General features: G+C 42.9%; 2 protein-coding genes across 9 annotated transcripts in view; one reads left to right on the forward strand and one right to left on the reverse strand.

Annotated features, from left to right (window-relative positions):
- On the reverse strand, positions 1 to 23672 carry LOC105935902 (protein PELPK1). 8 transcript variants are annotated; one of them, XM_036138145.1, is made up of 6 exons: positions 23393 to 23672; positions 22852 to 22989; positions 22663 to 22781; positions 22398 to 22505; positions 11261 to 11404; positions 1 to 771 (listed from the first exon to the last, which is right to left on the reverse strand). In XM_036138145.1, exons 1-6 carry the CDS (start codon positions 23658 to 23660, stop codon positions 22 to 24), a joined length of 1527 nt encoding a protein of 508 aa, XP_035994038.1. In that variant the 5' UTR covers positions 23661 to 23672; the 3' UTR covers positions 1 to 21. The 8 variants fall into 8 exon arrangements, with proteins under 8 accessions (XP_035994038.1, XP_035994041.1, XP_035994040.1 ...); XM_036138148.1 differs by lacking the exons at positions 22398 to 22505; positions 22663 to 22781; positions 22852 to 22989; positions 23393 to 23672 and adding exons at positions 11405 to 11476; positions 11634 to 11752; positions 11823 to 11960; positions 12383 to 12663 and having other exon boundaries at positions 11261 to 11296; XM_036138147.1 differs by lacking the exons at positions 22398 to 22505; positions 22663 to 22781; positions 22852 to 22989; positions 23393 to 23672 and adding exons at positions 11405 to 11476; positions 11634 to 11752; positions 11823 to 11960; positions 12383 to 12663 and having other exon boundaries at positions 11261 to 11332.
- The window catches only part of LOC110369546 (glutamate-rich protein 6), a 19582-nt gene continuing 2441 nt past the window's right edge, over positions 10022 to 27162 (forward strand). The window contains exons 1-4 of the mRNA XM_036137775.1: positions 10022 to 10044; positions 26648 to 26700; positions 26803 to 26925; positions 27014 to 27106. Coding sequence (XP_035993668.1) covers positions 26680 to 26700; positions 26803 to 26925; positions 27014 to 27106 — 237 coding nt within the window. The 5' untranslated portion in view covers positions 10022 to 10044; positions 26648 to 26679. The remainder of the gene's footprint in view (positions 10045 to 26647; positions 26701 to 26802; positions 26926 to 27013; positions 27107 to 27162) is intronic.

Below are 27162 nucleotides of genomic sequence, written 5' to 3' on the forward strand. Positions count from 1 at the left end.
TTTGCAGTTCAAATGTTTATTTTAGCCATGTCGAGGATAAAACATTTGTTCAAAGCTTTCCTGATTTGGAATTAGTGGCGGGTAGTCCATAGGGTACCACTGTGCAGGAGACCGAGGAGTCATGGCTACCTTGGGACATTTTCCAGGAGGGTAGTGACAGGTGGGAGGAAATACTGGAAATTGAGGCCACTGTTGCCAAGGGAAATATGGGTCAAAAGGAATCTGGGGATAAGGGACTTTAGGCTCTGAAGTAGGAGACGCTGCTGGAGATTGATAAGGAAGTTCGTAAGAATAGTAGTTAAAAAAGTCTTGGCTTTCCTGTGTAGCAGGAGAAGCTGTAGTGGTGTAGGGAATAGGGGTCATCTTTGGTCTTGAAGTTGGAGCCACTGGATATTTTTCAGTTGGGTAAGGCAAGAAGGGTGGGAGTTCTGGAAACTGCTGCCAGTTCTGCAAGGGAAAATACGGAGGAAGGGGAATTGGTGCTTTAGTTGGAGGTGGGGCAGTTGTTTGAGGTGGGTATGGGTATAAGGGGAGTTTATATTGTGGTGCAGCTTCAGTCAGGGAAGGGAAAAGATGAGAATAAAAGTCAAAGTAGGGCGCCTGCGGAACCTGGGGCGCCTGCGGAACCTGGGGCGCCTGCGGAACCTGGGGCGCCTGCGGAACCTGGGGCGCCTGCGGAACCTGGGGCGCCTGCGGAACCTGGGGCGCCTGCGGAACCTGGGGCGCCTGCGGAACCTGGGGCGCCTGCGGAACCTGGGGCGCCTGCGGAACCTGGGGCCATTTAGGACATGTCAGGGACAGTGGATGGTCTTGCCACAGTAGAGGCAGCATATAGTTTCCACCCTTGGGATGAAAAAAAGAATGTTACATTTGAGTCAGAGCAACTTATTTGCATTTAGCAAAACTAAATTTATAGCATTGCCTTATAGCTCTGGTAAGAAACAAAGTCAGAGGAAAAATTTAACTCATTGTGACAGCTAATACATTTTTGATACCTGCTGAAGCATGTGGCAGCCATGGTATGGGACAATCATGATCAACAGCATGGTGTTCACATGAATTCTGTAGCCACATCTTGGAGGAAGCATGGACAGAGGCACCGGGTGCTCTTTTGCTGTGGGGTGATTACAGAATCAGTACACATTCCTTGGTTAAAAAAAATTACTTAGTGATGTTAGCATTTTACCTTGCATCACTGAAAGGTGTGAAGCCTCTGGGCCAAGCGATCTGAACTTCATGTGGTCGCCAAAACAATGCAGAGAGGTAGCCAAGCTGTTCCACTTCTCCTTGGAGGCTTCATCCATGTCCGTGTGCTTGGACCAGCCTGCAAAGAGAAAACAGAAATCCTCATTTCACTTGAGCAGCTTTACCACAGATGGTGACAGTTGATTTAAACCTGAGGCCTTGACAAGCACTTCCAGCTACTTTGCCCTCCATGACCATTCACTTGTTTTGCCGTGTGAATTATGCAGCCATGCATGCCTTACCTTGCTAGACTTAAAATTGTAAGATACAGCTAGTCTCAGCATTTCATTTAAAAAAAAAAAAAAAAAAAAAAAAAAAAAAAAAAAAAAAAAAGTGTAGCCATTTGAGGTACGATACTCACCTACAATGTTACTAACCCCAACTAAAGGATAAACATTGGCAGATGCACTTCATGGTGTTTGCCACTAGATGTCCCACTAGCACATACTCATTCAAGCCTCCTACAATGAACCTGTCACATTAGTGGAACTTCTGCTGTAGACACCGAGAACATACCTGCGAAGTCCGCCTGATAATCGGCCTCGTCGTCCACTGAAGCATTTGAAGAGGTTTTTCTGGTTCCAGCTAAGACCTTAAAAACATCCCCAAACACAATCTTTCCTTCTCGGACCCCAGCTTCGCTCGTCGCCACTTGTCTGAGCGACTTCCTCAGGCCGAGGCAGTCCGCAGGAGGCGCTAAAGAACACATCAGCAAAACGGCTGCAGCCAAGCAGGCAGCTGGATGCTCCTTCCCTGCTCTACCCATTGTTCTCTGCCTGCACAACCACTGTAGAGCAGCACTGTGTCGCCTGCTATTTCAACCTGGTTGCCAGTGCGTCAGGGACCAATCAGATGCCGCGAATCAGCTTCAATCAGCGTGATAGCTCACACCTGAGTGTGGTCAAGAAGGACCTTATTGCCCAGAGCAATGGTCCCAACCCTGTCTCTGTTGCAGCAAACCTGATTCAAATGATTGAAGGACGTCCATCAGGGTCTGCAGAAGCCTCTTAATCGCTCATTCACACAAGCAGAGGTGGAAAGAGTGGCAAAATAATATACTTAAGCAAAAATGCAGTTACTTTGACAGCATTTCACTTAGATACACGTGAAGTTACAAGTGTAAAATGTTACGAACAAGTGAAAAGTACCTCATTAAAATGTGTACTTTAATTACAAATTACTCGTTTGCATTTCTGTGAGCAGAAGAACATTGTTCTCGTGCATTTCACAAAGCAGATATTTGTCTCAAACTGTTTTTAATCAAAGGAGCAAACCAGCATCCTTTTCTGTCACACCAAACCGTTCCGCATCCTTCTTGTTCCTCTGATCTTCATTCCATCCTTTGTCCACCATCCCGTATCGAATTGTGTTAAATAACTGACTCCGACCTCAGTGTCTGATCCTCTATTTTCAGCTTTAGCCAATATGAATTATAATCACAAGAACCACATAAAACTGATATTATTTACATTATTTAATGTTATTTAGCAAGTTTACGTGCTTGTATATAGTCTTGAACATAAACCAGATACTGTCTAATTATTGACTCCTGCATGCTGTAGTAAGATGCCACCTGATTAGCGCTTATGTTGTTATTTTAGCCTTAGATTAGGTCCGGTGTTGTGTCAGTGTGGCATACATACCCTGTCAGAATAGCATACCGGTAGCAGATTTTTATAGCTGTCAGTCAGTTTATGGTACTTTATCGAAACAGCATATCAATTATTGTGCAGGAGTATCAATGATTTGATAGGTGCTTGTTCCTTGGACTATACAGCTTACAAAGGGGTATGCTATTTAGATTTTTTTAACAGGTTTATTGTTGATCACTTTGGGAGAAAGTGCTAAATGCTAATAACTTGATCCACCACAAGAGTGGACGAATTACCATAAGATTAAATTATTTTATGACTCCACTTGCTGAAAATAAATAAATAGATAATTGTACATTTCTTGCATTCATAGAAGGGATGCAGTTAATAAACATATATATATCCTCATAGTCGGAGGTACGCTGAAATTAACACATCTACAATTATGTAGGTTTAATTGCAGCATATGCGCATTACTGATGGATATCGTGAACCATCAGGACACCGGTGACTACGTTAAAACGTAAATAAAATAAAATAAAATAAAATAAAAACATTAGCATGCCATGCACCACTGTCCAGGAACAACAAGCATAGTTTCTCAATAAACGCTAAAACATTTCTTACTTACCTCCACTTGATTGCGTAGGTTAGATGTTGAGATTTTGAATCCAGATAACTTGATCTTTTCAGGCAAAGAAGTTACGTTGCATTATAAAGCTGTGGCATCTTGTATGCTTAAACCGGTCCCTTAAGTATAGTCATGGGTTTTCCTCATTTTCTCTGTGGTCAACCTCAGCTGTAGTTGATGTGTTTTTGTTAGGGCCACTAGCATCCACTGTGCCTCCATGTTGGGATCTGATAACTGACCTCAAGCCCAACCAATGGATTACTGCTGTTGCTTCTGGTGATTTTTTTTTTACTCAGTAGGTGATGTGATTTCAAATGTAACTGAGTATAATACATACTGTAAATGACATCATACTACAAGTACAAGATAGGACCAGCTTTTGTAAACTACCTAAAAAGTACACATAACACACAAATTGTACTTAATTACAGTGACGCGAGTAAATGTAACTAGTTACGTTCCACCCCTGCGTATAAGTCAGGTGTGTGGCAGCAAGGAGGAACCTAAAACATGCAGGACAGGCCGACATGAGGACCAGGGTTGAGAACCGCTGGCCAACAGGACAGGTCTACTCAGACGTAAAGTTAAACCAAAAAAAAGTGTAAATTAGTGCACAAAGCAGTCAGCCAGGAGCCAATAAGAGAGGTATTGTTACACCTGGCAGCCATTTCTCTAACAACACTAGGCAGAGTGAAGCTTGCGACACATCCAACCAACGCTCTGGTGAGTCGACCTTGTTTCTCTTTTTGATATTTGTATCTAAAACCATATAGAGTATTGAGTTTTATCCGCAGTTTGGGCTTGTATTTTTATACCATTCTCAAAAATCAATAAAAGAACGTTTATTGGCATTAGACTATGAAGCCCTTCTGATAATTGCTGTCCAGCTTTTGGTGGGTTTCCAGTGGCATTTTGATGATTTTTCTCTGATGATGCATGAGCTCCAAATCTTTAAGGCTGGAAGAGCTCCTTGCCGTCACCTTAACCTTCCACAGATTCACGTCAGGTTGGGAAAAACCTTGATATTAAAGCCTGTTATGGTCTCAAGAAGTCTGTAGGTACATTTAAAAGATTACTTAAACCTATCATGATTCATCTTTATATCTTACATTTTGAAGAAAAAACATATTAAAGAGCTAAAATTTGATTTCAGTTTTCATGGCATGCAGTACTTAGGAGGGATGTACGAAGTGGTTTTCCTTAAATATATACACTCCTCAGCTACACATATATGACTTTACATTCCACTTGTCTATTTCATTTAATTTGCTTAGTTTTACCATTTTATAGTGTGGCATTTGATCCCATGATTGTTCCTTTCAACCTCTGCAAAAGCACTCTGTGTTATTTTTAACAATTCAAATAAAAATCTGATTGATCCATCAAGTAACAGTGCAGCGCTCTGAGATCAGGAACCCTGCACTGATGCGTTGGCCGAAAAGAAAATGAGGAAGCCCGGTTTGTCCCGAGAGTCGGCTTGACGTGCGTTCACCGGAACATCTCTGGAAATTGAACAAAGTGATGCAGAAGGGCCATTTTTAAGCACATTTTTTGTTAACAAAAAAAAAATGAATGTTTTACAGCAGACTCCTTTGCATCACTGGAATACAGTCCAATGCCTGTGTCAGATGAGCAAGATAGATAGATAGATAGATAGATAGATAGATAGATAGATAGATAGATAGATAGATAGATAGATAGATAGATAGATAGATAGATAGATAGATAGATAGATAGATAGATAGATAGATAGATAGATAGATAGATAGATAGATAGATAGTGTTAAAGATTGGGTTTACCGGCCTGCTGCTACATGTCTATTGAAACCCATCTTACCCCGGTTGCAGATTTGGCCGCAAGTGAGAAAACATTAATCAAGAGGTAGAACAGTTTAATATGCATATTTAATTCATAGAAAATAAATATGGAGACAGAGTTTACATTACCCATCAAGATGATTTCACCGCGCGGTCGCGAAGTCTGTCTGAAATAAGTTTTAACAAGACATTCGCTTTTTGCTACAGTGTCTGCCCACTTCTAAGTTAGGGAGAAAGGGGTGATATATTCGAACAAAGAAACTCTTCTGGCCTACTCCCCCTCCTGGGGGTCATAAAACGCCATGTTTATCTTACGCTGGAGCAGGGAGAGACAGACACCACTATGCACAAACTGTGTACAGAATGAAATTTTGTTTGCATATAGCTTGAAAAGAATCACTCAAGAAATCACTCTAAAAATCACGGTAGATTGCACTATTTTTCAGGATAAAGATGCAGCAGCGATTTATGTAAACAATTGAGATGAAAAACAATGTAACAATGTAAACAATGCATGGGAAATAGACAGTGTGCTATTCACGTATCCAGATGCAGCAGCGATTTATGTAAACAATTGAGATGAAGAACAATGTAACACTGTAAGCAATAGTCTATTTGTGGCTTCAGCATTTCAGAGTCCATTTTGTGGCTTCATCAGTTCAGCAGCATGAAGCATATGTGCAAATGTGTGGATGTGCAGTTATGTGAATGTGGTACAGAGTCCGTTTTTCAGCCTCAACAGCCCAGAGTCACTAGCAGTTCAACAGTCTGATGGCAACAGGGAAAAAGCTTTTGCAGAACCTGGAGGAACTACAGCGGATGCTGCGGAACCTCTTCCCAGAAGGCAGCAGGGAGAACAGTCCATGGTGGGGGTGTGAGGGGTCACTGATGATGTTACGGGCTCAGGACACACAGCGCTGTGATGAGATGTCCTTACTGGAGGGGAGAGGAGCCCGGATGATCCCTTCTGCTGTCCTCACCACTTTCCTCACGTTCTTCCAGTCGGTGGCACTGCAGCCTCCACCCCACACAGTGAGACAGCTGGTCAGAATGCTCTCTATTGTGCTTCTGTAGAAGGTCTTGAGGATGGGCGGGGGCAGGCGGGCTCTCCTCATCCTCCGTAGGAAGTACAGTCTTTTCTGCGCCTTCTTCACCAGTGACATGGTGTTCACAGACCAGGTGAGGTTGTCCGTGATGTGCACCCCCAGGAACTTGGTGCTGCTGACCACCTCCACAGCTGAGCTGTTGATGAGCAGTGGAGCGTGGTGAGGCTGGTTCTTCCTGAAGTCGACGATGAGCTCCTTCGTCTTCTCTACGTTCAGGATCAGGCTGTTGTCTCTGCACCAGCCCACCAGCTGCTCCACCTTCTCTCTGTAGTCTTGGTCGTTGTCGTCTCTGATCAGGCCCACCACGGTTGTGTTTGCAGCAAACTTAATGATGTGATTGGTGGTGAACCTGGGGACGCAGTTGTCTGTCATCAGGGTGAACAGCAGGGGGCTCAGGACGCAGCCCTGAGGGGAGCCCGTGCTGAGGGTGATGACATCAGAGGTGTTCTGACCAACCTGGACTGACTGAGGTCTGTTGGTGAGGAAGTCCAGCAGCCAGTTGCGAAGGGGTGTGCTGAAGCCCAGATGTTCTAGTTTGATGGCGGTAAACGCTGAACTGAAGTCCAGGAACAGCATCAGCACGTGCCTGTTCTTCTCCTCCAGGCTCAGGTAAAGAGCAGAGGAGATGGCGCCCTCAGTGGAGCGGTTATTTCAGTAGGCAAACTGGAACGGGTCGAGTGTCGGGGGGAGACTAGAGATTATGTGTTCTTTCACCAGCCTTTCAAAGCACTTCATCATGATGGGAGTCAGTGCAACAGGCCGGTAGTCGTTGCAGCAGGTGACTTGAGGTTTCTTCGGCACCGGAATGATGGAGGCTAACTTGAAGCATGCTGGCACTGTGGCTTGGTCCAGCGAGGTGTTAAAAATTTCTGTGAGGACACCAGCCAGCTGACCTGCACACTCTTTGAGCACCCGCCCAGGTATGTTGTCGGGACCTGGGGCCTTCCGTGGGTTGACTCTTCTCAAAGTCTTCCACACGTCGTCAGTGTCAAGCCGGAGGACATCCTCTTCCTGATGGGGGACAGCTTTCACTGCTGGAGTGCTGTTTTGTTCCTCAAACCTTCTGAAGAAGTTATTTAGTCAATTGAGGAAGTCAGCATCAAATTCACCCACCGGGGGGGAGGGTGTGTTGTATTCTGTGATCGCCCGTATGCCTTTCCACATACTCCTGGTGTCGCTGGCGTCATGGAGAAGCTCCTGTATTTTCTCAGTGTGGTTCCGCTTTGCTAACTTGATGGCACGGTTCATGTTGGCTCTTGCTGTCCTCAGAGCCTGCTTGTCACCAGACTTGAAGGCTGAGTTCCGTGCTTTTAGCGCTTGACGGACCTCGACAGTAATCCAGGGTCATTGGTTCGCTCGGGTGATGATGGTCTTGGTGGTGCTGACGTCCTCAATGCATTTGTTGATGTAGGCTGACACAGTCATGGCGTACTCGTCAACGTTGATTTTGTCGTCATAGGTTGCTGCATCTTTAAACGTCCCAGTCAGAGCACTCAAAACAGTCCTGGAGACCATCCATTGCTCTCCTGCAATGGACTGCAGTTCTGAGATGATACAGTAGAGAACGCTCATAGCCTTATTTGTAAATCACGTTCCCCTAAATACACATCTGGATACTAGAAATGATCTTAGATATGAATTGATGCACATCCTAGATAGCGCCATGGTTCTGCTGTGCCCAGCACCAGCATCTGTGCCGGAAGCTGGAGAAAAAGAGATTCCTGTTTGAGGCTGGATGTGAGGGGAGGATTTGTAATCTGATGTCGGAGAATGACTAGCCAGCAACAGAAAGCAGAGAGAGGTTCTGTCCGTGCAAGGAGATGGAAGATCGCAATCGGTTCACCGTCGGCTTTAAAAGCGAACTGGGGTAAAACACTGCATTCTGAAATGATTGCATTCCTAAGGACACTAATGATCAATGTAGTGTAATGCCAAGAGTAATGCAAAAAGCACACTTTTACAGAACACAATCAGGTCTGAGAACCGCCACCAATCACACCAATCGACATGCAGCAGAGACCAGTAAGTACCCAGTCGGCTAAATGCACTCTGGCACTTTAGGTTTGTGACACGCTTGCACAGTTTTGTTTCTTTCATTTGGCCCGTGGGTAGAAAATCTAACATGCTGACAGTGTTACACTTCCATGTTTAGCTTCCCTTGCAGCAAACGCCCTTCACTTCAGACTCTCCTGCCCTCCTTGGAAGGACTGCTGGAAGGTGCACCTGGGAGAGGACACTAAAGAGGCTTTGACAGTGAAACAAGACGACCAAGCGTCCCAACCTCAATGTGATCACAGTCCAGCTCACTTTGGTTTGGGCCACTACCAGGTGACCTTAAATTACTGAGTTCACTCCTTTTGTAAACACAGCACAGCCCAAAGTTTTGAAAGCATTCGCTCACTCCATTGGACATTACCTGATGGTATTGACTGTAAATATCGCCCCCTCGTGGTCATTCAGGGTTTAAAAAAGCCCCGCCGAAACAAAATACTGTATGATATACTGTGAAATACACTGACCTGTTTAGAGCCGTTTGTCATCTAAACAAAGTGTAGGACCCAAAACAATTTGGTAGAAAGTGGAGTTTTTAGCTTTTTAGGTCAGGTTGTAAAATATTTGAGCCAAAAGCTGAAGAAACAACCAAAACGCAGTTTCTTAGACTATCTTGCAATCTCATTACAGTGTTGTAAGCTGTTTGCAACGAAATTTCGTTTTGTATACACTCTGCGCATACAAAATGAGAATTAAGTTTGTCTAATGTCTAATCTTCACTTGGTTCATAGGCGTATAACTGCATAAAAGTGTGTTTATCTACTTATCCTCACAAGCAAGTCCTTTGATTTTGAATAAACCGACTCAGTTATGTATTTGGGTTACTAATAATCATAACAGACGAATACATGTGGATTTAATAACATTTTCTTCTCAATCAGGGGAAAGGACTTCTGCAGAAGTTTTGTTCCGGTGGCAAAAAGTTCCTGGACACTTTCCCAGATGGCTCTGCTCAGGTCTTGTATCCAGACACATGGAAAGTACTTTTGAAAGAATTGTGATCATGTATGAAAACAATGTAATCATTGATGAGTTGACTTTTCAAAAATAAACGAAGCCGTTAGACGTTAAAGGTCCGACTGTGTTCAGTACATGACACACTGTCCTTATCAGAAGGGTTACAGCTATCCTTCAGGCCTGTTGGCCGTCATCGTTGTGTTCTCTAGACAAAGGCAGAGTCTGCCTTGTTTATGACTACATCAGCGCTCCCCGTCGGCCTCTTAGAGCCATCTTCCAGTGTGATGGCAGGGCAGCATATGGTAAATATTCACTTACTGCTCCTTTTGTTTTCAGCTGATATTAAAACAGGGAAGATGTTGCTTCGTGCATGGTTCCCATAAAGCTATATTTTTCTTTTCACAGTCAGGTGCTTGACTGGTCATCCATGTGAATGTGTTTGTGTCCATGCTGCAGGCTGGCCCTAAACGATGCTGGGGTCAAAACACGCTGGTGGAGTTGGAGGAGCGGGGGTAAAGCCTCCATTCAGCCCATCGCCCTGATGCTCAAAGCATAGGAGTACGAGTCTCTGGACCGAAAGGTGTTTGAGTCCTTGTCCAGAGGGCAGCAGGCAAAGTTCAGTGTGGGTTCCTGCTGTACCCAGGTAAAACCAATGCATGACTTCATTTTAACACAGCCACCATCTCTACCCTGATCAAGGACTGCATTGCTACACTTTTTGTGGGGAGACCAAAAGTCTAAGTGCCATCTAGCACCTGGTCCATATTGAAAACAGGATTTATTTTCTATAAATGGCGATGTCAAGTAACCTAAATGATTTAAGTCAGATAAAACACGAATCTGGGGCAACCCAGAGAGAAATACTAGCAGTTTAGTAAAATCAAATATAAAGAGTAAAAGAGTGCCAAGCTTATGATCTTTACTTAAGCTAAAGATGGACCCTGAAATCAATGACGAGAGCTTCAAAGATCTCAAACATTCCGGTACCAGCAGTTTGTTAGTTTTCTGGTTTCTTGAAACCTGCTTAAGCCCATGCATGGGTCTGCAGCGATTTCAAGCAATATGAAAATTCATAAGTGCTACAAACCGTGATGGCGATGTCATATGGGCAGGGAACAGTCAGAGAGTTGTTCTCTACTACGTCAAGTTGAGTTTCCACGAGTGACATGTCACCTCTCTATTTTTGCGTCACACAACATTGCGCATGGTCCACAAATTATAGTCACACCCATGAATGATGTCATTGAAGAGCACGTCAACAAAGCAGAACAAATTAGTTTGCAGTTTAAATGTTTATTTTAGCCATGTCGAGGATAAAACATTTGTTCAAAGCTTTCCTGATTTGGAATTAGTGGCGGGTAGTCCATAGGGTGCCACTGTGCAGGAGACCGAGGAGTCATGGCTACCTTGGGACATTTTCCAGGAGGGTAATGACAGGTGGGAGGAAATACTGGAAATTGAGGCCACTGTTGCCAAGGGAAATATGGGTCAAAAGGAATCTGGGGATAAGGGACTTTTGGCTCCGCAGTAGGAGACGCTGCTGGAGATTGATAAGGAAGTTCGTAAGAATAGTAGTTAAAAAAGTCTTGGCTTTCCTGTGTATCAGGAGATGCTGTAGTGGTGTAGGGACTAGTGGTTGTCTTTGGTCCTGAAGTTGGAGCCACTGGATATTTTTCAGTTGGGTAAGGCAAGAAGGGTGGGAGTTCTGGAAACTGATGCCAGTTCTGCAAGGGCAAATATGGAGGCGGGGCAGTTGATTGAGGTGGGTATGGGTATAAGGGGAATCTAGATTGTGGTGCAGGTTCAGCCAGGGAAGGGAAAAGATGAGAATAAAAGTCAAAGTAGGGCGCCTGCGGAACCTGGGGCGCCTGCGGAACCTGGGGCGCCTGCGGAACCTGGGGCGCCTGCGGAACCTGGGGCGCCTGCGGAACCTGGGGCGCCTGCGGAACCTGGGGCGCCTGCGGAACCTGGGGCGCCTGCGGAACCTGGGGCGCCTGCGGAACCTGGGGCCATTTAGGACATGTCAGGGACAGTGGATGGTCTTGCCACAGTAGAGGCAGCACGTAGTTTCCACCCTTGGGATGAAAACAGAATGTTACATTTGAGTCAGGGCGACTTATTCTTATTTGCATTTCGCAAAACTACATTCATAGCATTGCCTTATAGCTCTGGTAAGAAACTAAGTCAGAGGAAAAATTCAACTCATTGTGACAGCTAATAAACTTCAGATACCTGCTGAAGCATGTGGCAGCCATGGTATGGGACAATCATGATCAACAGCATGGTGTTCACATGAATTCTGTAGCCACATCTTGGAGGGAGCATGGACAGAGGCACCGGGTGCTCTTTTGCTGTGGGGGGATTACAGAATCAGTACACATTCCTTGGTTAAAAATTTACTTAGTGATGTTAGCATTTTACCTTGCATCACTGAAAGGTGTGAAGCCTCTGGGCCAAGCGATCTGAACTTCATGTGGTCGCCAAAACAATGCAGAGAGGTAGCCAAGCTGTTCCATTTCTCCTGGGAAGGTTCATCCATGTCCGTGTGCTTGGACCAGCCTGCAAAGGGAAGGCAGAAATCCTCATTTCACTTGAGCAGCTTTACCACAGAAGCTACAGTTGATTGAAACCTGAGGCCTTGACAAGCACTTTCAGCTACTGTGCAGAGGCTTTGTTTGTCCTCCATGACCACTCACTTGTTTTGCCGTGTGAATTATGCAGCCATGCATTCCTTACCTTGCTAGACTTAATAAAATTTTAAGATATAGCTAGTCTCAGAATTTCATTAAAAAAAGTGTAGCCATTTGAGGTAGGATATACTCACCTAGAATGTTACTAACACCAACTAAAGAATAAAAAATGGCAGATGCACTTCATGTTGTTGGCCACTAGGTGTCCCACTAGCACATACTCATTCAAGCCTCCTACAATGAACCTGTCACGTTAGACTGGAACTTCTGCTGTAGACACCGAGAACATACCTGCGAAGTCCGCCTGATAATCGGCCTCGTCGTCCACTGAAGCATTTGAAGAGGGTTTTCTGGTTCCAGCTAAGACCTTAAAAACATCCCCAAACACAATCTTTCCTTCTCGGACCCCAGCTTCTCTCGTCGCCACTTGTCTGAGCGACTTCCTCAGGCCGAGGCAGTCCGCAGGAGGCGCTAAAGAACACATCAGCAAAACGGCTGCAGCCAAGCAGGCAGCTGGATGCTCCTTCCCTGCTCTACCCATTGTTCTCTGCCTGCACATCCACTGTGGAGAAGCACAGTGTTGCCTGCTATTTCAACTTGGTCGCCAGGGCGTCAGGGACCAATCAGATGCCACGAATCAGCTTTAATCAGCTTGATAGGTCACACCTGAGTGTGGTCAAGAAGGACCTTATTGCCCAGAGCAATGGTCCCAACCCTGTCTCTGTTGCAGCAAACCTGATTCAAATGATTGAAGGACGTCCATCAGGGGCTGCAGAAGCCTCTTAATTGCTTATTCACACAAGCAGAGGTGGAAAGAGTGGCAAAATAATATACTCAAGCAAAAATGCTGTTGGTTTGACAGCATTTCACTTAGATACATGTGAAGTCACAAGTGTAAAATGTTACGAACAAGTGAAAAGTACCTGATTAAAATGTGTACTTTAATTACAAATTACTTGTTTGTTTTTCTGTGAGCAGAAGAACGTCGTTTTGTGCATTTCACAAAGCAGATATTGGTCTCAAACTGTTTTTAATCAAAGGAGCCGTCTCAGCATCTTTCTCTGTCAAACCAACCCGTTCCGCATTCTTCACCACATCCGTGACGCTTCTCTGTGGTTTTCCTCATCTTCACAAACAGGCAGTTCTTATCTTCATCTCATCCTTTGTCCATCATCCCGTATCGAATAGTGTTAAATAACTGACTCCGAACTCAGTGTCTGATCCTTTGTTTTCAGCTTTAGCCAGTATGAATTAAGATCACAAGAACCACATAAAACTGATATTATTTACATTATTTAATATGTTATTTAGCAAGTTTACACGGTCGTATATAGTCTTGAACATAAACCAGATACTGTCTAATTATTGACTCCTGCATGCAGTAGTAAGATGCCACCTGGTTAGCGCTTATGTTGTTATTTTAGCCTTAGATTAGGTCCAGTGTTGTGTCAGTGTGGCATACATACCCTGTCAGAATAGCATACCGGTAGCAGATATTTATAGCTGTCAGTCAGTTTAGGGTACTTTATCGAAACAGCATACCAATTATTGTGCAGGAGTATCAATGATTTGATAGGTGCTTGTTCCTTGGACTATACAGCTTACAAAGGGGTATGCTATTTAGATTTTTTTAACAGGTTTATTGTTGATCACTTTGGGGGAGAGCGCTAAATGCTAATAAGTTGATCCAATACAAGAGTGGACGAATTACCATAAGCTTAAATTATCTTATGACTCCACTTGCTGAAAATAAATAAATAGATAATTGTACATTTCTTGTAATCATACAAGGGATGCAGTTAATACACATATATCCTCATAGTCGGAGGTACGCTGAAATTAACACATCTACAATTCAATCTGAAAAACTCACACAGCAAGAAAAGGCAATTAGAAGAATTTTATTGATACAATATTTTAAGAGTTTGTCGCTCAGACCTCGGCAGGAAAAATTCACACTGAATTATACTTCAATATGCGTATGAGAATAGGGATGTTTCCCCCCAAGCCTAAAACTGGTGGTCGAGTGGAGATAAATAAAGTTTGTTCAGTCCTTATGATGATCTGTTTGAGATAGATGTCCAACTTGATAAACACAGGTTGCCTGAACTGTCCATGATGAGCAAGCATGAAGCGACTGTGGAGAGGAAAAACTCCCCTTTGGGAAGAAACCTCTGGCAGAACCAGGCTCAACATGGCGGTCTTCTGCCGGACCGTTTTAAGGAGTGACTGGGAATTCCATAAGAGTCCAGGAGGAATTACACTCTGGTAGGGACGAGATTGAATCCGCTCATCAGAGTCCAAACCAGACACGCGCAGCCACCGCTTGCTCGCTGAGCAGAAGGCCGAGACAAGGATTAAGATGAACCCAGGATGCTGATTGGCTTCTAGGAGGAGCAGTTCAAAGCTGATTGGCTTGCGTCGGAGGCGGATGAGTCTCTGATTGATGGAGGTAGGGAATAGAGTTTCTTCAGTTTAAATTTTCGCTTAAAGTCTAACTCTTGGACTGAATATATTTTAACGCAGATGCATTCAAATAGTCACCAGAGTAAAGAAATGTATATTATATGTGAATTATGTGCGCCGTTTGGAAGTAATTCTGATAAAACTTGCTGTATAAGCGAAAGAGCCCGAACATTCTTCAATTGGGCTGCTCCGGAATGTGACGTCACAAACAGAACTAGTACCGTGCATCCGGCTGCTAACACTACGACTTTCGCTCCCGATTTAATAAATTTAAATAATAACTCTTACTCTACATACAAAAAATTCATAAAAAAAATGTCTGATACATCTACAAACTCCACCTCAAGCATCGGCGACTCCGATACCGAATAAATATACTTAGAAACAAGGTGAACCTGAGGACACTATATCTAACGCTGCCCAAGACATAGAGCCCATGCTCCATTGTAAGTACCCCTCACAATCCTCACTCGTGAAGTGTGAATTGCATAAAACACTTTTGTCACTGCCGGCAATCCAGTCCTTTCGCGTTTCTTTTACGAATTTATCCCATTTCTTTCGGACCTTTTGATCCTTCGGCCAAGTATGTAGCGCTACTTTCTGGCCTGCACTAGAACGCGGTGAAGTTGGTTTGACATTGGACATTCAAGCTCCGCGGAGTCAGCGCAGCACTCTTGACAAACAAAAATCAAATCAGATTTGTTGACGGTCCCACCGCGTATGGGAGAAGGGAGCAGCTGAGAGACGCTGGCCGAAATCGGAGTCCTTCAACCGGATCAACCGTGAGCTAGATCCCGCTGACTCCGCGGAGCTTGAATGTCCAATGTCAAACCAACTTCACTGCGGTCTGCACTACAGCCACCAACTACGCACCTAGAAGGCATTTTATTGTGGACTTAGTTCGGCGATTTTTTTTTAAAGTGCTTGCTCAAAGTAGACGTGGATCAGCAGATTTGGTGTGTGAAAGAAGATCCCGGAAAACATCCATATATCCTTGTTCGCCGTACCGGTTGTACAATGTAAACAATGTGTGTTTCTATGCAAGTTTGCTGCCCGCATTCTCCGTGTTCTTGAACTGACGTCACACGTCGGAAATGGACGATCGTAAACAGAGGCAGTACTCAAACGCGGAATACCATAATCGGTGTAAAAAATGCGCAATATTTCATATTTAAACTTAATTTGAACACTTTTGATACATGAATATTCAAAGTTTACCTTGTTTCAGGATTTGTTTTCAGTCCAAGTGTTAGACTTTAAGCTCCATTTGTGTAGGTTTAATTGCAGTGTATGCACATTACTGGTGGGTATCGTGAACCATCAGGACACCGGTGACTACGTTAAAAAGTAATAAATAAATAAATAAATAAAATAAAACATTAGCATGTCATGCACCACTGTCCAGGAACAACGAGCATAGTTTCTCAATAAACTCTAAAACATTTCTTACTTACCTCCACTTGCTTGCGCAGGTTAGATGTTGAGATTTTAAGTGGAGATAACTCGATCTCTTCAGGCAAAGAGTTTACATTGCATTATAAAGCTGTGGCATCTTTTATGCTTAAAGCGGTCCCTTAAGTATACCCATGGGTTTTCCTCATTTTCTCTGTGGTCAACTTCAGCTGTAGTTGATGTGTTTTTGTTAGGGCCACTAGCATCCACTGTGCCTCCATGTTGGGATCTGATAACTGACCTCAAACCCAACCAATGGATTACTGCTGTTGCTTCCGGTGATTTATTTTTTAATTTTTTTACCCAATAGCTGATGTGATTTCTGATTTCTCTTTTTGATATTTGTACTATCTAAAACCATATAGACTGTTGGGTTTTATGCACAGTTTGGACTTGCATTTTTATACCATTCTCAAAAATCAATAGAACATTTATTGACACTAGACTATGAAGCCCTTCTGATAAATGCTGTCCAGCTTTTGGTGGGTTTCCACTGGCATTTTGATGATTTTTCTCTGATGATGCATTAGCTCCAAATCTTTAAGGCTGGAAGATCTCCTTGCCATCACCTTAACCTTCCACAGATTCACGTCAGGTTGGGCAAAACCTTGATATTAAAGCCTGTTCAATTCACAATATCTTAAATTTAGTGTTGACTAGTCATAATTCTAATTAAATATATCTCAAATGCCACCATAATTCAAGATATCTTAAATGTATTTTTGGTAGTGATGTTACGTTATGTGCCGAGGCTTCGAGGCGTGTGTCGAGTAATGGAGGGGGCGTTTCCGTGAAGCGTGTATCGAGGCTTGCTTCATTTAGGGGAGGAGCCGAAAACGATGACGTCCGAAGCCTCGCTGGCCGGCTGTACCACGTGACTGCTTCGGGAAGTGGTTCAGATGTTGGCGCATAGACATAATATAAGAGTAGACGCGTCATAGGGCGCAGGTTCGCACGTCAACGTCACCGCCATATTGTATGTGGCAGAAAAAAGTTGAGTTCTGTTATTGTGAACGTGGATCAGAGAAGATGCCTCATTCCTGAGCTGCAATAAATACACACACACACGCATATATATATATATATATATATATATATATATATATATATATATATATATATATATATATATATATATATATATATATGTGAGTGTGTGTGTGTGTGTGTGTGTGTGTGTGTGTGTGTGTGTTATGAATATAAGGATCAATTTGTTAAATCTAAACATTGTGGTCTTCATTTTTTCATAAAACCGTGTCACATGTGAACCTTTAGGAACTGACTTTTTGGGTGAGTATTAAAGGAGAAGTCCGGTCAAAATCAGAATTCAAACTGCTGAAAGTACTTTAAATATAAAACTACTACATACTGTGCAAAAAATTATAAGTTTTTTTAATTAATAATAATTCTCATTTAATCATGTTTATTTGGAGGAATCCATCTTGGTCAAGAATAGTACTGTCACCTCCCATTTTTTGACGTCACTCGGCGGACCCGCTGTTGAGCAAGTTTCAACGCTCTGTTTGTCACGCGCACTATTTTCCAAGATGGCGACGGCTGGTGCTCTGTACGAAGCAGAGAGTGATGAAGTACTTAGTGACAGTGATGAGAGTTCTGTGGAGCTATCATCATCTGATAGTGATATGGATTTTTTTAGAAGAGTTTCTTGACAGAAACCGGACTTTTGACGGAATCCAGCGCACCTTTTTCCATTGCAAACTCAGTCGGGTCCTACAGAATATATCTATACACGCCTGTGTGTGTGTGTGTGTGTGTGTGTGTGTGTGTGTGTGTGTATGTGCGCGCTCCGCGCAGCACGGCTTTGAGCCGTGGAGCGCGCACACAAACACACACACACACACACACACACACACACACACACACACAGCGGAGGAGAGATCGCTGAAGTGACTTAAGTTAGCTGATTATTATAGTATAAGTATTAAAATATAAAAGCATTCCAGCACATGCTGGGCGGAGCACAGCTTTGCACGGCGCTGCAGCTGAGCGCGCGCACACACAGACACAAACACACACACACACACACACAGCGGAGGAGAGATCGCTGAAGTGACTGTGTTGAAATAAGCAATGTTTTTTTCCACTTTTACCAGTTGTGTTGGAACATCCGATGGCCATGTACGTGGGCATTGTTCCTTTAGCAATAGCTCGGAATGTCAGCGGTGAAGTCCTCTGGAAATCCGAAAAAATTATTGATGATCGCAGCTATGTAGAACGGCTCCTATTGACTTTGCATGAAAAGCGGAGAGAAATGCTGTCGCCGCCTCCGCTTTTCCACGCCCCAGGATGTGATGTCAAACGCCCCTTACTGCCCAAATATGGGCAGTAATGTCAGCCCCCATACACAGTGATTCAGACGACAATTTATGTTTTTATTTTCTTATTGATTAAAGATAAGTTCATTAAATAACCACAAACGTATTAGTTTTAGTTATAGCTAATGATACCCTGATTTTTCCTTGTTGACCGGACTTCCCCTTTAAAGAGGTAAAATTAATAATATGAGAAAAAAAAGTCCTAAAGTAAAAATAAACTAACAAACACAGAAGTGATAATGTTATGATAAAAACATCATATTATTAGAATTAAGGGGGAACATTTCCAGAATAATCACAGTTTGCAGAATTATTTCACTCCTGGAGTAATAGGGCCAGGTTAGATTATTTTAATTATTTTTATTCTTTAGGAGAATAAATTCAGGAGAATGTAGCTAAAGGGATACGAAAATAAACTTGTAATATTACAAAAAAGAAATACTACGAATACAAAGTATATTCAGAGATTAAAGTCCCTCTGATACTGTTTAAGTGACTGAGTAACTGCAGATTTGCCACATTTAAGATGGCGGACGCTCTGACGCATCGCAGCATAGGCAGAACCCGCCCAATGACGCGTCTACTCTTATATTATGTCTATGTGTTGGCGCGGCTTCGACAGCTTTTAGAAACCCCACAGGCTCCATTCAAAATGTGGGTTGTTGTAGGCGAGTTGCGGTCAGTTGAGAGAGTGGATAGAGTTTTGATAGTTTGGATAGCAGAGTTTGGATAGTGGTTATTTAGTTTGAGACAGTTAGTTTGGTGTTTGGAGAGTTTAGGAGAGAGATAGATAGGAGATCAGTGCTCTCAACTATCACGCATTGACCGTCACTGACTTCACACGGTCACACGCAAACATGGCATTTTTCACGCATAAAAATCACAAAGCCCCTCTGGGCTGCGGACGACAAAACTCCGCCTTCTGCTGAGATGTTTCGGCTTCTTTCACAGCTTGTGGCCATCAGTAATTCCTGCTGCAGTTCATGTTAACAGAGCAGCAGGAAGAGCGATCAGAGTTATGAATAATTTTAGTCTTAACCAGCGGTTGAAAGTGTGCCGGTAAGGTCCTGTACCGCGTACACAGGAGGGGAGGGGGCGGGGGAAGAGAGCTGCTGCCAGATATTGCCTTCATTCAGAACCAGTGATGGCTGCACTCTGGATCATAAAACAGTTCTGCTCACCAGATGCAGTTTAAAACGCTACGTCTGGTTATAAGTTGTTTTTATTAATTCTGCATTTTTTAACTACATGCACCGTATTTCTGTGCCTCAGCGCTTCGATGCGCTTCTGCCGTGCGCTTTTTTCAGGTGCGCAAAATTACGTTACTTGTAATTTGGGTGCGCGCTTTCATTTTAAAGAACTTGTAACATCAGGAGGCTGATCTCAGACCGGTCAGCTCCTATGATCACTGTATAGGAGCCCTTTACAGTTTTTATTTATGCATTTCCACCCTGTTTATCCCTCGCACGCAGCGCACCATCGGGTAAAATCCTCCCACCTCACCGCCCAGAGCGCACTGAGGAGAGCAATAGAGATTTGTCTGGTCGACTGAGATGAGAAACCTGTTGCTGTGAAAGGTGATATAGGTTATAAACTGTTACTGTCTAGAATTGCATTGAGCTGAAAAGAGAGGAGACATCAGCAGCTGGATCGTGCGTAAAGACGCAGCGGGAACCTCTGTGTGCTTCAGTGTTGCTGCTGAGGGGAAACTGTGGGACCGTATAGTACTGGGCTAATCATTGGTCACAGTACCCCAATCTGTACATACTTGCACTTATTTATTTATGCACCCCGGCATCATCTGTGCCATGTGAGCGTGTCTTTTCAAAGGTTGGAGAAGTAGTATCAAAAAAGATAAATAATTTGAAACCAAAAACTGTGGAGAAATTGTTGTTTCTTAATAAAAATGCATGAAATCATCCAAGTTACACAAGCATTAGCCTATTCACTACCCCCCCTCCCTAGTTCCATAAGCACTTTCACTGTCCTCTGCCTGATTAAGCCCATGCCATTTTTCTAGAGTCACAGAAAAACATTATTACACAACATGCCATATCATGTCACTACTATTTTGGGAATAATTACACACAGACAATACATTCAAACAATATTTTATTGTACACATGTGTTTACAAAATTTATGTAGACAAATGATTTCGTCCTACACCTTCTGTGAAGTCATTCCCAAGAGCCATAATAGACAAAAATGATATGCATCACACGTGTTAAGATACAGCTGGCTGTGATTATACAACTTGCCAGTAGGTGGTGCTGTGTGCACATGAACCGTCAAGTAATGAACCTTTTCTCGAACCAGTTGGCTGAGTGGTTCAATGCCTCATGAGGCTTCATCTCGCCATCACTAATTTTTGGATTGGCGAAATGCAGTTTTGAATAAAAACAAAATTTAAGATATCCTGAATTGCAATTTTGACTAGTCAAAATTCCTTTTAAGATATCTCTAAATGAATTAGAGATAACTTGCATTATTCAGCTTTTCTGTTTAAGATTTCTTAAATTGACATTCTGACTAGTCAAAATGACGTTACCGATATCTTTAAGTACGAAATGGCTTGCCATAGGTCATCACACATGAACCGGGGGTGCGCTTTTGTTTTCAGAGGAACTAAAGGAGGGTGCTGTAATGCCTTGTGCCGTCTAGCATTTCTAAATCAAGAGCTAGCTGGCTTTACCATAATTCCAAAGAGGCAGATAGCTTTATCACAGTATAAAAACTGCATCTGGTTATTAACTGAACTGCGGAATATTCCTTATTTCCAGCTTGGACATGAGTTGACAGATATTTCAGCTTCCCGTTTTTCATTGCATTGTGTTGGCAGAAAGTAAATCCGAAATTGCTGTTGAAGATTCTCAGTCATCCATGGCCATTCCAAAAAAATAAATGAAGCAACTGGACTTGTTTTCCGCAGTTGAAGACATTTCGCTTCCTCAATTCACAAAGTCTGGATTAATGTTCAGTACCAAGCTTGGTACTGCACATTACTCCAGAGCTATTGAATGTCCAGGCAATTATTTGGACAGCTTACATGCAATGTCTCATTTCAGATATCTTAAATTGTAATTCGGACCAGTCGTAATTACGGTCAAGATATCTTGAATTCCAATTACGGATGTGTGACGCTTTCAATGACGCAATTTGAGATATCTTGAATTATTCTTCATAGTCAGAATGTAAATAAAGATATCTAAATTACCATTTCGGATAGTCAAAATGTAGTTTTGTCTACTCAAAATGCATTTTTAAGATATCTGGAGTGTAATTACGGATAGTCAGATGAAACCGAAGTCATGTTAAAACAGCTTGCCATAGAGAGAAAAATAACCGCACACTACTAGTCAAGTTTCTAAAAGCGACACGTCACCCCTTTAATTTATGCTTCACACAACAATGCGCATGGTCCCCAATTTATGAATTATGTCATTGAAGAGCACTCAATACACATGACATAACACGTTAGTTTGCAGTTTTAATGTTTATTTTAGCCATGTCGAGGATAAAACATTTGTTCAAAGCTTTCCTGATTTGGAATTAGTGGCGGGTAGTCCATAGGGTACCACTGTGCAGGAGACCGAGGAGTCATGGCTACCTTGGGACATTTTCCAGGAGGGTAATGACAGATGGGAGGCAATACTGGAAATTGAGGCCAGTGTTGCCAAGGGAAATATGGGTCAAAAGGAATCTGGGGATAAGAGACTTTTGGCTCTGCAGTAGGAGGCACTGCTGGAGATTGATAAGGAAGTTCATAGTTAAAAAAGTCCTGGCTTTCCTGTGCATCAGGAGATGCTGTGGGGGTGTAGGGACTAGTGGTCATCTTTGGTCTTGAAGTTGGAGCCACTGGATATTTTTCAGTTGGGTAAGGCAAGAAGGGTGGGAGTTCTGGAAACTGATGCCAGTTCTGCAAGGGCAAATATGGAGGCGGGGCAGTTGATTGAGGTGGGTATGGGTATAAGGGGAATCTAGATTGTGGTGCAGGTTCAGCCAGGGAAGGGAAATGATGAGAATAAAAGTCAAAGTAGGGCGCCTGCGGAACCTGGGGCGCCTGCGGAACCTGGGGCGCCTGCGGAACCTGGGGCCATTTAGGACATGTCAGGGACAGTGGATGGTCTTGCCAGAGTAGAGGCAGCACGTAGTTTCCACCCTTGGGATGAAAACAGAATGTTACATTTGAGTCAGGGCGACTTATTCTTATTTGCATTTCGCAAAACTACATTCATAGCATTGCCTTATAGCTCTGGTAAGAAACAAAGTCAGAGGAAAAATTCAACTCATTGTGACAGCTAATAAACTTCAGATACCTGCTGAAGCATGTGGCAGCCATGGTATGGGACAATCATGATCAACAGCATGGTGTTCACATGAATTCTGTAGCCACATCTTGGAGGGAGCATGGACAGAGGCACCGGGTGCTCTTTTGCTGTGGGGGGATTACAGAATCAGTACACATTCCTTGGTTAAAAATTTACTTAGTGATGTTAGCATTTTACCTTGCATCACTGAAAGGTGTGAAGCCTCTGGGCCAAGCGATCTGAACTTCATGTGGTCGCCAAAACAATGGAGAGAGGTAGCCAAGCTGTTCCATTTCTCCTGGGAAGGTTCATCCATGTCCGTGTGCTTGGACCAGCCTGCAAAGGGAAGGCAGAAATCCTCATTTCACTTGAGCAGCTTTACCACAGAGGCTACAGATCGTGACAGTTGATTGAAACCTGAGGCCTTGACAAGCACTTCCAGCTACTTTGCCCTCCGTGACCACTCACTTGTTTTGCCATGTGAATTATGCAGCCATGCATTCCTTACCTTGCTAGACTTAAGATACAGCTAGTCTCAGCATTTCATTAAAAAATGTAGCCATTTGAGGTACGATATTCAACACCTACAATGTTACTAACCCCAACTAAATGATAAAAATTGGCAGATGCACTTCATGTTGTTGGCCACTAGGTGTCCCACTAGCACATACTCATTCAAGCCTCCTACAATGAACCTGTCACATTAGTGGAACTTATGCTGTAGACACCGAGAACATACCTGCGAAGTCCGCCTGATAATCGGCCTCGTCATCCACTGAAGCATTTGAAGAGGTTTTTCCGGTTCCAGCTAAGACCTTAAAAACATCCCCAAACACAATCTTTCCTTCTCGGACCCCAGCTTCGCTCGTCGCCACTCGTCTGAGCGACTTCCTCAGGCCGAGGCAGTCCGCAGGCGGCGCTAAAGAACACATCAGCAAAACGGCTGCAGCCAAGCAGGCAGCTGGATGCTCCTTCCCTGCTCTACCCATTGTTCTCTGCCTGCACATCCACTGTGGAGAAGCACAGTGTTGCCTGCTATTTCAACTTGGTCGCCAGGGCGTCAGGGACCAATCAGATGCCGCGAATCAGCTTCAATCAGCCTGATAGGTCACACCTGAGTGTGGTCAAGAAGGACCTTATTGCCCAGAGCAATGGTCCCAACCCTGTCTCTGTTGCAGCAAACCTGATTCAAATGATTGAAGGACGTCCATCAGGGGCTGCAGAAGCCTCTTAATCGCTCATTCACACAAGCAGAGGTGGAAAGAGTGGCAAAATAATATACTCAAGCAAAAGTGCAGTTACTTTGACAACATTTCACTTAGATACACGTGAAGTTACAAGTGTAAAATGTTACGAACAAGTGAAAAGTACCTCATTAAAATGTGTACTTTAATTACAAATTACATATTTGCTTTTCTGTGAGCTGAAGAACGTCGTTCTTGTGCATTTCACGAAGCAGATATTGGTGTCAAACTGTTTTTAATCAAAGGAGCCGTCTCAGCATTCTTCTCCTTGTTCCTCTGATCTTCATTCCATCCTTTGTCCACCATCCCGTATCGAATAGTGTTAAATAACTGACTCCGAACTCAGTGTCTGATCCTCTATTTTCAGCTTTAGCCAGTATGAATTATAATCACAAGAACCACATAACACTGATATTATTTACATTATTTAATATGCTATCTAACAAGTTTACATGGTCGTATATAGTCTTGAACATAAACCAGATACTGTCTAATTATTGACTCCTGCATGCAGTAGTAAGATGCCACCTGGTTAGCGCTTATGTTGTTATTTTAGCCTTAGATTAGGTCCGGTGTTGTGTCAGTGTGGCATACATACCGTGTCAGAATAGCATACCGGTAGCAGATTTCTATAGCTGTCAGTCAGTTTAAGGTACTTTATCGAAACAACATATCAATTATTGTGCAGGAGTATCGATGATTTGATAGGTGCTTGTTCCTTGGACGATACAGCTTACAAAGGGGTATGCTATTTTGATTTTTTTTTTTTACATGTTTATTGTTGATCACTCTGGGGGAAAGCGTTAAATGCTAATAACTTGATCCAACACAAGAGTGGACGAATTACCATAAGATTAACTTATCTTATGACTCCACTTGCTGAAAATAAATAAATAGATAATTGTACATTTCTAGTAATCATGAAAGGGATGCAGTTAATACACATATATCCTCATAGTCGGAGGTACGCTGAAATTAACACATCTACAATTATGTAGGTTTAATTGCAACGTATGCACATTACTGATGGGTATCGTGAACCATCAAGACACCGGTGACTATGTTAAAAAGTAAAAAAATATATAAATAAAATAAAAACATTAGCATGTCATGCACCACTGTCCAGGAACAACGAGCATAGTTTCTCAATAAACTCTAAAACATTTCTTACTTACCTCCACTTGATTGCGCAGGTTAGATGTTGAGATTTTAAGTACAGATAACTTGATCTTTTCAGGCAAAGAAGTTACGTTGCATTATAAAGCTGTGGAATCTTTTATGCTTAAACCGGTCCATTAAGTATAGCCATGGGTTTTCCTCATTTTCTCTGTGGTCAACCTCAGCTACAGTTGATGTGTTTTTGTTAGGGCCACTAGCATCCACTGTGCCTCCATGTTGGGATCTGATAACTGACCTCAAACCCAACCAATGGATTACTGCTGTTGCTTCCGGTGATTTTTTTTTTTTTTATTCAGTAGGTGATGTGATTTCAAATGTAACTGAGTATAATACATACTGTAAATGACATCATACTACAAGAAAAGATCAGCTTTTGTAAACTACCTAAAAAGTACACATAACACACAAATTGTACTTAATTACAGTGACGCGAGTAAATGTAACTAGTTACGTTCCACCCCTGCATATAAGTCAGGTGTGTGGCAGCAAGGAGGAACCTAAAACATGCAGGACAGGCCGACATGAGGACCAGGGTTGAGAACTGCTGGCCAACAGGACAGGTCTACTCAGATGTAAAGTTAAACAAAAAAAGGGTGAATTAGTGCACAAAGCAGTCAGCCAGGAGCCATTATACCTAGCAGCCATTTCTCCAAGGTTACTAACAACACCAGGCAGAGTGAAGCTTGCGACACATCCAACCAACGCTCTGGTGAGTCGACCTTGTTTCTCTTTTTGATATTTGTATCTAAAACCATATAGACTGTTGAGTTTTATCCGCAGTTTGGGCTTGTATTTTTATACCATTCTCAAAAATCAATAAAAGAACGTTTATTGGCATTAGACTATGAAGCCCTTCTGATAAATGCTGTCCAGCTTTTGGTGGGTTTCCACTGGTATTTTGCTGATTTTTCTCTGATGATGCATGAGCTCCAAATCTTTAAGGCTGGAAGAGCTCCTTGCCATCGCCTTAACCTTCCACAGATTCACGTCAGGTTGGGAAAAACCTTGATATTAAAGCCTGTTATGGTCTCAAGAAGTCTGTAGGTACATTTAAAAGATTACTTAAACCTATCATGATTCATCTTTATATCTTACATTTTGAAGAAAAAACATATTAAAAAGCTAAAATTTGATTTCAGTTTTTCACGGCCACTTCGTACATCTTAGGAGGGATGTACGAAGTGGTTTTCCTTAAATATATACACTCCTCAGCTATACATATATGACATTACATTCCACTTGTCTATTTCATTGAATTTGCTTAGTTTTACCATTTTATGGTGTGGCATTTGATCCCATGCTTGTTCCTTTTAACCTTTGCAGAAGCATGTTGTTTTATTTTTAACAATTTAAATAAAAATCTGATTGATCCATTAAGGATCAGTGCAGCACTCTGAGATCAGGAACCCTGCACTGATGCATTGACCGAGAGGGAAATGAGGAAGCCCTGTTTGTCCCGAGAGTCGGCTCGACGTGCGTTCACCGGAACATCTCTGGAAATTGCACAAAGTTATGCAGAAAGGCCATTTTTAAGCACATTTTGTTAAGAGTGTGACATAACTGTTTTACAGCAGACTCCTTTGCATCACTGGAATACAGTCCAATGCCTGTGTCAGATGAGCAAGTAAGACCATTTACGCTCTAGAGAATAAATCAATCTATTTATGATATATGACTGGTTTCTTTTATTTATTTGTTTCCCCTGTTTTTACTTGTGTTTGGCTAGAGGACACAAAAAGCAAGCTCACGGTTTGTTAGTGACCCGCCAACCCATTTCACCAGAGGGGCAGGAGTTCTGAAGTACAGTCGGGAGCCTGAAAGCATGGACATACTGGCATCCCTCCCAGATGTGAAGGTCACTATTTATCTGTTGTTGTACATTTTTATCCATAGCTGCACAATTTTACAGATTGTCCCATCATAATCCTGTTATCCAGGTCCAGCAGCAAAGAAACTTCCCAATAAAGTGTGCCTATTGTGGGGAAAATCCCTACCCCTCACTGGATTCACCAGAGATGCAGGATCCAGAGGTGTGTGAGGCAGTTCCCCTAAATCCACATCTGGATACTAGAAATAATCTTAGATA

The sequence above is a fragment of the Fundulus heteroclitus genome, chromosome 6 (assembly GCF_011125445.2).
Source record: "Fundulus heteroclitus isolate FHET01 chromosome 6, MU-UCD_Fhet_4.1, whole genome shotgun sequence".
NCBI lineage: Eukaryota > Metazoa > Chordata > Actinopteri > Cyprinodontiformes > Fundulidae > Fundulus > Fundulus heteroclitus.